General features: G+C 43.5%; 2 protein-coding genes and 1 pseudogene across 2 annotated transcripts; 2 read left to right on the plus strand and 1 right to left on the minus strand.

Annotated features, from left to right (window-relative positions):
• Positions 1–4,078: 4,078 nt before the first annotated feature.
• LOC119876596 (olfactory receptor 1L8-like) lies at positions 4,079–5,008 on the plus strand. Its single transcript, XM_038546067.1, has one exon. It carries the CDS (start codon positions 4,079–4,081, stop codon positions 5,006–5,008), a length of 930 nt encoding a protein of 309 aa, XP_038401995.1.
• Positions 5,009–9,176: 4,168 nt separating this feature from the next.
• On the minus strand, positions 9,177–9,645 carry LOC106559326 (annotated as a pseudogene).
• Positions 9,646–12,194: 2,549 nt separating this feature from the next.
• LOC119876619 (olfactory receptor 1L8-like) lies at positions 12,195–13,139 on the plus strand. Its single transcript, XM_038546179.1, has one exon. It carries the CDS (start codon positions 12,195–12,197, stop codon positions 13,137–13,139), a length of 945 nt encoding a protein of 314 aa, XP_038402107.1.
• The last annotated feature ends 499 nt before the right edge of the window (positions 13,140–13,638 follow it).

Consider the following 13,638-nt stretch of genomic DNA (forward strand, 5'->3'; position numbering starts at 1 on the left):
TTCCCGGGCGGAAAGGGGCTCGCAGGGAGCTGGAGCAGGACCCAGGAGGGCGGGGATGCGCTCGGGCTCCCGGGGACACTAACAGGCACCTGCGCCCCGGGAGAGTGCGCCGAGCTCCCTAAGGGCTGCAGCGCGCACAGCGGGACCCGGAGCAGCTCCGGCGGCTCGGGCGGGGGCTCCCCGTGGAGGGGGCTGCGGGGCGGGAGCACCTCGGGGGGCTCGGAGGCGGCTCCGCGGAGGGGGCTGCGAGGCGGGAGCGAATCCAACAGCGCAGGCCCCGGAGCACAGGGCGCCGGGACACAGCCCAGGATCCGGCCTCCCCCGGGACAGGCAGAGGCCGGGAGGGCCCAGGACAGCGAGGACGCTCCTGCCCCGAGCTGAGCAGATCAGCGGCCCCGCCCCGGAGCCTCCAGGCCCTGCAGACGGAGAGCTCCGGAGCTACTGCGGGAGCTGACTCCAGGGCTGCAGAGCTGGCCCCGCCACTGCGGTTGTTCCTCCTGGGGCCTCACGGGGTAAACAACCCCCACTGAGCCCTGCACCAGGCAGGGGGCAGAGCAGCTCCCCCAAGTGCTAACACCTGAAAATCAGCACAACAGGCCCCTCCCCCAGAAGACCAGCTAGACGGACAAGTTCCAGGGGAAGTCAAGGGACTTAAAGTACACAGAAGTAGAAGATACTCCCCCGTGTTTTTTTTTTTCTTTTTTGATTTCTGATTGCTTCCCCTACCCTTTTTTCCCCTTTCTTTCTTTTTCTTTCTCTTTTTCTTCTCTTTTTTCCTTTTTTTCTTCCTTTTTTCTTTTTTCTTTTTCTCTTTTCTTTCCTTCTCTCTCTCTTTTTCTCCTTTTCCCAATACAACTTGTTTTTGGCCACTCTGCACTGAGCAAAATGACTAGAAGGAAAACCTCACCTCAAAAGAAAGAATCAGAAATAGTCCTCTCTCCCACAGAGTTACAAAATCTGGATTACAATTCAATGTCAGAAAGCCAATTCAGAAGCACTATTATACAGCTACTGGTGCCTCTAGAAAAAAGCATAAAGGACTCAACAGACTTTATGACGGCAGAATTTAGATCTAATCAGGCAAAAATTAAAAATCAATTGAATGAGATGCAATCCAAACTAGAAGTCCTAACGATGAGGGTTAACCAGGTGGAAGAATGAGTGAGTGACATAGAAGACAAGTTGATGGCAAAGAGGGAAACTGAGGAAAAAAGAATCAAACAATTAATAGACCATAAAGATAGATTAAGGGAAATAAACGACAGCCTGAGGAAGAAAAACCTACGTTTAATTGGGGTTCCCGAGGACGCCGAAAGGGACAGAGGGCCAGAATATGTATTTGAACAAATCCTAGCTGAAAACTTTCCTAATCTGGGAAGGGAAACAGGCATTCAGATCCAGGAAATAGAGAGATTAACCCCTAAAATCAATAAAAACCGTTCAACACCTCGACATCTAATGGTTAAGCTTGCAAATTCCAAAGATAAAGAGAAGATCCTTAAAGCAGCAAGAGACAAGAAATCCCTGACTTTTATGGGGAGGAGTATTAGGGTAACAGCAGACCTCTCCACAGAGACCTGGCAGGCCAGAAAGGGCTGGCAGGATATATTCAGGGACCTAAATGAGAAGAACATGCAACCAAGAATACTTTATCCGGCAAGGCTCTCATTCAGAATGGAAGGAGAGATAAAGAGCTTCCAAGACAGGCAGGAACTGAAAGAATATGTGACCTCCAAACCAGCTCTGCAAGAAATTTTAAGGGGGACTTTTAAAATTCCCCTTTAAGAAGAAGTTCAGTGCAACAATCCACAAAAATAAGGACTGAATAGATATCATGATGACACTAAACTCATATCTTTCGACAGTAACTCTGAACGTGAACGGGCTTAATGACCCCATCAAAAGGCGCAGGGTTTCAGACTGGATAAAAAAGCAGGACCCATATATTTGTTGTCTACAAGAGACTCATTTTCGACAGAAGGACACCTACAACCTGAAAATAAAAGGTTGGAGAACCATTTACCATTCAAATGGTCCTCAAAAGAAAGCAGGGGTATCCATCCTTCTATCAGATAAACTAAAATTTACCCCGAAGACTGTACTGAGAGATGAAGAGGGACACTATCTCATACTTAAAGGATCTATCCAACAAGAGGACTTAACAATCCTCAATATATATGCCCCGAATGTGGGAGCTGCCAAATATAAAAATCAATTAATAACAAAAGTGGGGATCCCTGGGTGGCGCAGCAGTTTGGCACCTGCCTTTGGCCCAGGGCACGATCCTGGAGACCCGGGATCGAATCCCAAATCAGGCTCCCGGTGCATGGAGCCTGCCTCTCCCTCTGCCTATGTCTCTGCCTCTCTCCCTTTCTCTCTCTGTGACTATCATAAATAAATAAATAAATTTTTTTTAATTTAAAAAAAATAAAAATAAAAAAATTACCAAAGTGAAGAAATACTTAGATAACAATACACTTATACTTGGTGACTTCAATCTAGCTCTTTCTACCCTCGATAGGTCTTCTAAGCACAGCATCTCCAAAGAAACGAGAGCTTTAAATGATACACTGGACCAGATGGATTTCACAGATATCTACAGAACTTTACATCCAAACTCAACTGAATACACATTCTTCTCAAGTGCACATGGAACTTTCTCCAGAATAGACCACATACTGGGTCACAAATCTGCAGGGCCTGGAGGCTCCGGGGCGGGGCCGCTGCTCTGCTCAGTTGGGGCAGGAGCGTCCTCGCTGTCCTGGGCCCTCCCGGCCTCTGCCTGTCCCGGGGGAGGCCGGATCCTGGGCTGTGTCCCAGTGCCCTGTGCTCTGGGGCCTGCGCTGTTGGATTCGTGCTCCTGCCCCACAGCCCCCTCTGCGGAGCCGCCGCCCGAGACCCTCCGAGCTGCTCCTGCCCCGCAGCCCCCTCCGCGGAGCCGCCCCCGGAGCCCCCCGAGCTGCTCCCGCCCCGCAGCCCCCTCCGCGGAGCCGCCCCCGAGCCCCCCGAGTCCCGCCGTGCGCGCTGCAGCCCTTAGGGAGCTCGGCGCATCTCCCGGGGCGCAGGTGCTGTTAGCGTCCCCCGGAGCCCGAGGGCATCCCCGCCCTCCTGGGTCCTGCTCCAGCTCCCTGCGAGCCCCTTTCCGCCCGGGAAGGTTGGTGCAGCTCCTGCGTCTCCGGGACGGGGCTCTCCTGTCCTGGGGACACTCGCCCCAGCCTCAGCCCGGCTCCTCGCGGGGCCCCTCCCCCTTGGAGGCCTTTTGTTTCTTTAGTTCTTTTCCCCCGTCTTCCTACCTTGATGGAAGCGCGAACTCTTCTCACTGTAGCATTCCAGCTGGTCTCTCTTTAAACCTCAGGCCGAATTCGTAGATTTTCAGGGTAAGTTGAAGGTTATCTAGGTAATTTGGTGGGGATAGGTGATTTGGAGACCCTCCTCTTCCCCCATCTTGCCCCTCCTCCCCCAAATACACAATTTCTGACAAGGAGATTCAAAGATAAAGCTTAGCATGACATAACTGAAAATTTGTTTTGATATAGACAGAGAAAAATGAAACCATCTAATCTAATTTAAATTCTCTACCCTACCTTTGGCAGTATCTCTCCCTTTATGTAGTTTATTTTTCATTAAGCATGTAGAACTTTTTGATGATGGATAGATAGATAAATAGATAGATAGATCCTCATTAGAATGCAGATTTCACAAAGACAGGCTTGTCTCTCCCTTTTTTACAGTGGTGTCCCTACTCCCAGAAGAGTATTTTTTACAAAGTTGGTAACCAATAAACAACTATTGTTAAGATTTAATATTAAACTGAATTAATTAAACTCTGTTTCTGAAGGAAAATTATTCCCCAAGTTCATACTATCAACACCAGAAACATGTAAAGTCTGAAAGCTCAGGTGGCAGGATCAAGCACCACAAAGTTGACAAGGTGCTCACATGGTAGCTACTCATGAGTTTAAGGGAGGGAAGTAAAGGTATGAAGACACATGGTTATGGGCTTGTTTGTGATTACACTTATGGAAGAAATGTGTGTTCATCAACTGGTAAGATCTTCTGTTTCATTTGGCTTTTTGACATGGAGAAAGCCAACCAAGCGAGCAGTGTCTCTGAGTTCATTCTCCTGGGACTCTCCTCCCAGCCTGAGGACCAGAAGCCACTCTTTATCCTCTTCCTCACCATGTACCTGATCACCATAATAGGGAACCTACTCATCATCCTGGCCATCCATTCTGATCCCCAGCTCCAGACCCCCATGTATTTCTTCTTGAGTTTCCTGTCCTTCACTGATATTTGCTTTACAACAACTGTTGTCCCCAGGATGCTAATGAGCTTCCTTTCTAAGAAGACCATCTCCTATGCTGGGTGTCTGACACAGATGTATTTCATTTATGCTCTGGGCAACACCGACAGCTGCCTTCTGGCAGTCATGGCCTTTGACCGCTATGTGGCTATCTGTGACCCCTTCCACTACGTCACCACCATGAACCGCCGCTGCTGTGTCCTGCTGGTGGCCTTTTCCTGCTCACTTCCCCACTTCCACTCACTCGTACACACACTGCTACTGAACGGTCTCACTTTCTGTGACTCCAATGTCATCCACCACTTCCTCTGTGACCTCAGTCCCTTGATGAAATTGTCCTGTTCCTCCACATTTGTCAACGAAGTTGTGATAATATCAGAAGGTTCTGTTGTTTTGGTGACTCCATTTCTGTGCATCACTCTCTCTTATGTACGAATTCTCATCGCAGTTCTTAAGATCCCTTCAGCTGCTGGGAAACGCAAAGCCTTCTCCACCTGTGGCTCTCACCTCACCGTGGTCACACTCTTTTATGGAAGCATCTTCTATGTCTATTTACAGCCCCTGTCCACCTACAGTGCCAGGGACCACATAGCAACAATTGTCTACACAGTTCTTTCCTCCATGCTAAACCCTTTTATCTACAGCCTGAGAAACAAAGACCTGAAACAGGGCCTAAGGAAGCTGATGGGCAGGCGGAAGTCCTAGCCAGATTCTCTGGGAACATGCTCATGAGGGTCTCTGCTCCTCTGGACCCTGTTTCCCCTGGACAGTAGGTATAATTCATATGTGTCATGCTTGTTGAATGATATCCATTTCTTTACATTTGCAACCATCAACAATTGAAACAATTATGATTCAGTAATAGGCTCAAGATCTACCAAGTTCCTAGATTCCATTTCCACATATCTACCTCTCTCTTTCTTCTTTTCTTCTCCAGAAAACCACATCTTTTTCTTTCCCTCTAACTGCTATTGAAACCTCTGCTTTTCACAAAAATTTCTGGTACTAATTCATACCTGTTCAATTACTTTGATCTCCTTAGTATTCTTCATACATTAATAAACTTCTGTAATCAGTTTTGCTAGCTTTTTGAAAGTCTTTAAAGTAGTTTAGGATGAGAAGAGAGGCAGAAATAGAGAGATTGGGAGTTTCCTAAATTTGAAACTTCCACCAAAGCAAATAATGTGTCTGGCATGTCAGTTTATACAGAGATCATGCCTCTTCCTTCTTCTCTATTGCTGACAGAAAGATTATCCAGGTTTCTGTAATGAACACAAGCCGAACTCTTAGCCTTGATTAGCTAAGTGACTTAGTAGTTCAGCACACCACTGATCAGGCAAGCATGCAGGGGCCAGAGTTGCCTCTGGGTCCTTATTCAGGTATAAGATGAATCAGTTCTGAGGATGTAACTTACAGCATGGTGACTATAGTTAATAAGACTGTATTTTATATCTGCAAGTTACTAAGAGAGTAGATTTTTAAAGTTTTCATCACACCAGAAATGTTGTAACTTGTGAAGTAATGGATATTACAGCTATCATGACTATGGTAAAATTTCACAATATATCCATATTTCAAATCATTAAATTGTACCCCTGAAACTTACACAATGTTACATGTCACTTATATATCAATAAAGCTGGAATAAGTAAGTATAAGAAACAATGACTGAAAGAACAAGCGAGAAAGAGGAAAGAGAGAGAGATGGAGGGAGGTAGGAAGTAAGGAAGAAAGAGAGGAAGAAAGAAAGAGTTGAATGAATGAATAGAAATCACGGCCACATGACTAGTAAGAGGAGAAGGAGACAGGACTCAAATCCAGGGCTTTCCGTCTTTGTCCTGCTGCTCTAAAATGTAGATTAAAATTGAACACTTAGGCTGGAGGTTAAGTAAAAAGACACATATGTATTGTGTGAGACATTGATTTACATTGAGGGCAACAACAGAATGTGTTTCATTTCCTATACATTGTAATGGATGATGTTCACCGTGATACACAATATTCTCTGTGTAAAAACCCAAGGGCAATTTTCTATCTGGTTTAGTGCCAGGAATAGTCATTATCCTCATTCTTCAGATGAAAACCCAGATATACAGAGGCTGAGTAACTTGGTTTTTGTTGTTCTTTTTTTGCATTTGGTAAGGCTAGTATTTTATTTTTTTATCATTTTCCCTTTAAATTATTATCATCTAGTTCAATTCTTTTTAAAAAAATATTTTATTTATTTATTCACAAGAGACAGGCAGAGACACAGGCAGAGGGAGAAGCAGGCTCCATGCAGGGAGCCTGATGTGGGACTCGATCCCGGGACTCCAGGATCATGCCCTAGTCCGAAGGCAGGCGCTAAACGACTGAACCACCCAGGGATCCCCCTATCTAGTTCAATTCTTACAAAGTTGAATTAAGTCAATTTTGTACTTACCATCTATTTTTTTTCTTTTCTAAATTTTTTATTAGTTTCAGAGGTAGAATTCAATGATTCATCAGTTGCATATAACACTCAGGGCTTATTGAATCAAGTGCCCTCCTTAATGTCCATTACCCACTTATGCCTTCCCCTCACCCACCTCCCCTCTAGCAACACTTAGTTTGTTTCCTAGAGTTCAGTATCTCTTAAGGTTTACTTCCTTCCCAATTTTTATCTTATTTTGTTTCTTTGTTCTTTTTTCCCCTCTTTTTTTCTTTTATCAGTTTAGGTGTAGAATTTAGTGATTCATCAGTTGGATATAATACCCAGTGTTCATTAAATCAAGTGCCTCCCTAGCCCATTACCCAATTATCCCATCCTTCCACCTACTTCCTTCCAGCACCCCTCAGTTTGTTTCCTAGATTTATGAGTTTCCTATGGTTTGCATCCCTGTTTTCATCTTATTTTATTTTCCCTTCCATTTGTCTATGTTCATCTGTTTTGCTTCTTAAATTCCACATATGAGTGAAATCATATAGTATTTATCTTTCTCTGACTTATTTTGCTTAGCATAATACCCTCTAGTTCCATCCATGTCATGGCAAGTGACAAGATTTAATTCTTTCTGATGGTTGAGTAATATTCCATTGCATATATTTACCACTTCTTCTTTATTGATTCATCATCAATGGACATCTGGGATCTTTCCACATTTTGGTAATTGGGGACATTGCTGCTATAAATACTGGGGTGCATATGCCCCTTCATATCACCATATTTGTGTCTTTAAATATCTAGTAGTGCAATTGTTGGGTTGTAGGGTAGTTGAACTTTTAACTTTGTGAGGAACCTCTATAGTGTAAATTATTAAAAGCAACTAACTTACTGGCAAGGCCACAATGCTCTAAATATCTTCTTTCCTTATCACTAACCTTCAAAGAATTTTCTGAGCCTAACTGTGAAACACCAACACTATTTTTCCAAAGCCCCTTTACTAAACATGACAACAATCACTGCCATACCCTGTGCTTTAAGTATACGTAAACTAACATTAAGCTAATCCCATATAGAAAAAAAGCTAGTCTAGATGCCTGCCAAGATACTGGAACACAGCACACACCACTGATCTACCCTCACTGAATCCCTTGAAAACTGCAACCTCCCCAGTTCTAGAATACACCAAGGTCCACACCTGTTTCCCCAAACATAAAAATATTCACCAACATAATATTTGTTCACCCTTGATAACCCAGAGTTGGGAATACTTACACACCTTTGAGATGTTGTGCTGAGGTTATGAAGTTTTAGGATGAGTACCATAATCAAAACAGGAAGCCTCAGGGCTCCCCTATCCCCTGGGGTCAGCCCTACTATGTGTCATCCCCAGTCGGCTTGCTCTGCTTAGAGCAATCACAGGACCAGCTCCCTTGAGAAGTCATCACACCACAACTCCTTCAACCTAACAAGGGCCCCCGAGGCCAGCAAACCAGAGCTCAGACTCAGGAGACACTGCCTGGGCTTTCACAATCAGGAGGGTCCTTGTCCCCTGAGTCAGGGCATTTTTGCCTTCTGAGATGGGGAGCTGAGAAAGCAGCAGCATGCTAGGAACCAGACATTAGAGGTTGGAGGCCAGGGAGGGGAAACATGCTATCCCTTTAAAGTAGCATATCAGCTTCCTGCCTTTCCTATTCATCTCCTTGTTCATCAACCAAGATTGTCATGGGAGAAACGTGAGGCGGCTGTGCTTGGCTGAGAGGAAGATTGGCAGCCGAGTAGCAAATGTGCGCAGATCAGCTTCTGGAGACGTGGGGAAGGTAAAAGGAGCATCTGGATCTGGAGGTGAGCTTCAGTAAGTTGGTCACCTGCTTGACATTGGTCAAGCTTGTGCTTGACCAAAGTCACTTACTCTTTCCTTCCTGAGAGTTTCAAATATTTCATGGATTAGGCAGTCTTGGGGTCCAACTAAAACCTCCATGCAGCTTTTGGTTTTCAGTCCAATCCAATTTGACCTCTAGATAGTCTACACTGTGGGATTTGGTGGAAGCAAAACACCATCAGTTAAAAAGAAAAAATTTTTAAAGATTTATTTATTTATTTTTATTATATATATGTATATATATATATATATATATATATAGAGAGAGAGAGAGAGAGAGAGAGAGAGAGAGAGAGAGAGAGAGGCAAAGACACAAGAGGAGGGAGAAGCAAGCTCCATGCCGGGACCCCGACGTGGGATCCCGGAACTCCAAGATCGTGCCCTGGGCCAAAGGCAGGCGCCAAACCACTGAGCCACCCAGGTATCCCCCAAGAAAATAAATTTTTAAAAAAGAAAACTATTGTTTTCTTCCATCTGCCCCATCCCAGTTTGTGCTCGCTCTCTCTGAAATAAATACATAAATACATAAATAAAATCTTTTTTTATGGTGAAAAAATCTATATTTAGATTTATAGCCAGCTGGATTCAGTTTAGATGATCCCAATTTTGTTGGCAACATCCAAAGCATCGTAGTCAGGAGCCAGTCGAACATATGCTTTCTTCTCTCCATCAGGCCTGATCAAAGTGTTGACCTTGGCCACATCAATGTCATAGAGCTTCTTCACAGCCTGTTTGATCTGGTGCTTATTGGCTTTGACATCCACAATGAACACAAGTGTGTTGTTGTCTTCTATTTTCTTCATGGCTGACTCAGTAGTTAGGGGGAACTTGATGATGGCATAGTGATCAAACTTGTTTCTCCTGGGGACGCTCTTTCGAGAATATTTGGGCCGTCTTCGGAGACGCAGGGTTTTGGGTTGTTGGAATGCAGGTGATGTGAGGATCTTCTTTTTTTTGTGACTGTGCACGCCTTTCAGCACTGCTTTCTTAGCTTTCAAAGCCTTTGCTTTGGCTTCGGCTTTGGGGAGCAGGGGCTTCCTTCTTCGCCTTCGGCACCATCTTCGTGAAAGGGCCATAAATAAAATCTTAAAATTCAAACAAACACATGCCTTGTGATCCCTCATCATGGGATTCGTGAAGTGCTTAGCACAAGCTTCACACGTAGTAGAATTTTAGTAACATTGGTTATTGTTATTAACTTTAACTACAGGTTTGTTCAAATCACTCAATGCATACACAAATAATCCTTCCGTTAGATCTTGCAAAATCATGAGATTAGTCTGACAACTTGGCAGGGAGGGGTGTATTTTAAGCAGGTGAGTTGACTGATTTTGAGGACAACCACTAATATCAGATAAGGGAAGGTGACACTGAGTCTGATGATGATCAAGTGTTTCTCTTGAGTTGGGGTGCCTAAGTGGCTCAGTCGGTTAAGGGTTTGACTCTTGATTTATCATGATCTCAGGGTTGGGAGATTGCAGTCTGAAGTTGGGCTCCATGATGTGCCAGGAGCCTACATAAGATATTCTCTCTTCCTATCCTTCTTCCCCTTTCTCCTCTCTTTCTCAAAAAAATAAGTTTCTCTTGAGTATTCACATATGTTTGTCTCTCTGCTGAGTGCTTTAGATGCATTTCTCACTAAATCCTCACAATAACAAGGATATTTCTATCCAATATTATACATGGTAAAATTGAGGTTTAAAGATGTTTAGTAATTTGCAATTAAAATGTAAGCATACTTCTATCATTTACTGTCTTAGCAAATTCCAAATATGAAAAACAGTATTATGAAGTGTAACCACTATTATATACATGACATCATTTGTTAATGCAATTACAGCATTTGCTTTATAAATTAATTAATATATTAATATTTCAATGTTCAATAAGTTAATATATTAATATAGAATAAAAATTGTAATGTCTGAAAATTCCAATGTGAAAAGACCATTGAAAAGGTGTGAAAGATTATGGTGCTTCTGAAAAAATTATTTCAAACATTTTGGAGATACACCCATGGCCATTGTAGAGCTTTTTATGGTAATAAGGAATAGATAAATAACCAATGTCTGAAAATACTTGAAAATCTTAAAATAGAAAAAGGAAATCTCTATTAATGAGGTATGGATGAATATGCTGACCATTTAAAAATTAATTTAAAACACTTGGCTTGGGACGCCTGGGTGGCTCAGTGGTTGGGCATCTGCCTTCGGCTCAGGGGTCCGGATAGAGTCCCACATTGGGCTCCTGAAGAGAGACTGCTACTCCCTCTGCCTGTGTCTCTACCTTTTTTTTCTCTGTGTCTCTCATGAATAAATAAAATAAAATAAAATAAAATAAATAAAACACTTGGCTTATATAATATCTCTCACTGAAGAGCTTTTTGTGGTATCAACAAAAAAAAATTAGAGGCCGCTTTGATGTCCATCACTAGGTAACTGGATATGATTGAAAAAAGCATACATATGTACATAAATTCTTTTTTTTTATAAATTTTTTTTTAAATTTTCATTTATTTATGATAGTCACACAGAGAGAGAGAGGCAGAGACACAGGCAGAGGGAGAAGCAGGCTCCATGCACCTGGAGCCCGACGTGGGATTCGATCCCGGGTCTCCAGGATCGCGCCCTGGGCCAAAGGCAGGCGCCAAACCGCTGCGCCACCCAGGGATCCCATAAATTCTTAATATATAAAAAATTAATGTTTTCATAGGTATTGTTGCATCCACATGACTGGTGAATTATAAAGCATGAGTTGAATACTCAATAATGGGTACCCATCCTATACAAATGTGATTTAGGACAAAATATTAAAGAAAGAAAAATTAATTTACAGAAAAACAGACATGTGCCCAGACCAGTGATGACAGCATGACATGGGCTAAGGAAGAGGAATCCCTTATCCTGCACCCAAAGGAGAAAGAGCTCACTTAGCTGAAACAGGTTCAACATTCCCCCTAGATTTTCCCTGTTTATATTTTGGCAAACTCATCCCTCGTCCATCTCTATCCATTATACACTGTTTTATGTTGTTTGTCAATGATCTGACTCCCCATCTAGGACAGGAGCTACATAATGACTAGGATTTGCCTGTTTTTATTGCTAAATCTCTAGCAAGGGAACAGTGCTTCCATGGAATAGGAACTAATGAACTGGAATCGGTGAGGTCCATCTCTGATAGTTTCTTTTAAAAAAAAAAAAGATTTTATTTATTTATTCATGATAGACACACAGAGAGAGAGAGGCAGAGACAAAGGCAGAGGGAGAAGCAGGCTCCATGCAGGGAGCCCGACACGGGACTCCAGGATCATGCCCTGGGCCGACGGCAGGCGCTAAACCGCTGAGACACCCAGGGATCCCCCATCTCTGATAGTTTCTAAAGGAAAACTCTTCTTCTGCCCCTCCAACCTTCACTATAAGGCCTTGTGATGCCATGGATTTGGGAAGGGAAGTTGGGAAGCGAAGGCCACATCAAGGACCATGAGATTGACAAGCTGTCCCTGCACAGCAGCTAATTGTGACCAAACAGAGAAAACAAAGACTAACTGGGTTCTGGACTTGGAGTAAGGTAAATAACAAAACTTCATTTATATAACTAGGCCGAAGCCAATGGCAAGGGTCAACCAAACCAGCAGTGTCTCTGAGTTCATTCTCCTGGGACTCTCCTTCCAGCCTGAGGACCAGAAGCCACTCTTTATCCTCTTCCTTACCATGTACCTGATCACCATAATAGGGAACCTACTCATCATCCTGGCCATCCATTCTGATCCCCAGCTCCAGACCCCCATGTATTTCTTCTTGAGTTTCCTGTCCTTCACTGATATTTGCTTTACAACAACTGTTGTCCCCAGGATGCTAATGAGCTTCCTTTCTAAGAAGACCATCTCCTATGCTGGGTGTCTGACACAGATGTATTTCATTTATGCTCTGGGCAACACCGACAGCTGCCTTCTGGCAGTCATGGCCTTTGACCGCTATGTGGCTATCTGTGACCCCTTCCACTACGTCACCACCATGAACCGCCGCTGCTGTGTCCTGCTGGTGGCCTTTTCCTGCTCACTTCCCCACTTCCACTCACTCGTACACACACTGCTACTGAACGGTCTCACTTTCTGTGACTCCAATGTCATCCACCACTTCCTCTGTGACCTCAGTCCCTTGATGAAATTGTCCTGTTCCTCCACATTTGTCAACGAAGTTGTGATAATATCAGAAGGTTCTGTTGTTTTGGTGACTCCATTTCTGTGCATCACTCTCTCTTATGTACGAATTCTCATCGCAGTTCTTAAGATCCCTTCAGCTGCTGGGAAACGCAAAGCCTTCTCCACCTGTGGCTCTCACCTCACCGTGGTCACACTCTTTTATGGAAGCATCTTCTATGTCTATTTACAGCCCCTGTCCACCTACAGTGCCAGGGACCACATAGCAACAATTGTCTACACAGTTCTTTCCTCCATGCTAAACCCTTTTATCTACAGCCTGAGAAACAAAGACCTGAAACAGAGCCTAAGGAAGCTGATGGGCAGGTGGAATTCTCAAGCAACACCCTCTTGACAAACTCACAAGTGAAATCTGCTCCACTGGAATCTGGTCCCTACTAGACCTTGGTGAACAATCGAACGGTTGGAGTTTAGCTTTTTTAACCTAAGTGAGACAAGCCTATTGTGGGCGCTCACATCTATTGATGTCAGCTGACCAATTGTCCCTGACTGCTGAAATCATCAAGTTTCTCCTCACTATTCCTCCACTTTTCCACAAAGATTCATCATGTTCTTATCTTCCAAATACTGCTTTAAACTAATCATATGTTGACAATATATCCTGAACAAATTGCTCTCCATTTATTAAGACTTACCCTCTAAAATCCTTCACATTTCAGTATATTGCTGAAAACAGCGGTTGAATACTTTGACAAACATTTCAGGAGGAAAAGAATGGAAGGAGAGGGGCAAAGTGAGGAAAGGAGTTACATTTTAGCTACTTTTCTTATTATGAGTATTTTTATAATTCCTTAATATTCTCTTTCATAAAACTTTTTCTTGCTTAAAAATTA

The sequence above is a fragment of the Canis lupus genome, chromosome 9 (assembly GCF_011100685.1).
Source record: "Canis lupus familiaris isolate Mischka breed German Shepherd chromosome 9, alternate assembly UU_Cfam_GSD_1.0, whole genome shotgun sequence".
Classification (NCBI taxonomy): Eukaryota; Metazoa; Chordata; class Mammalia; order Carnivora; family Canidae; genus Canis; species Canis lupus.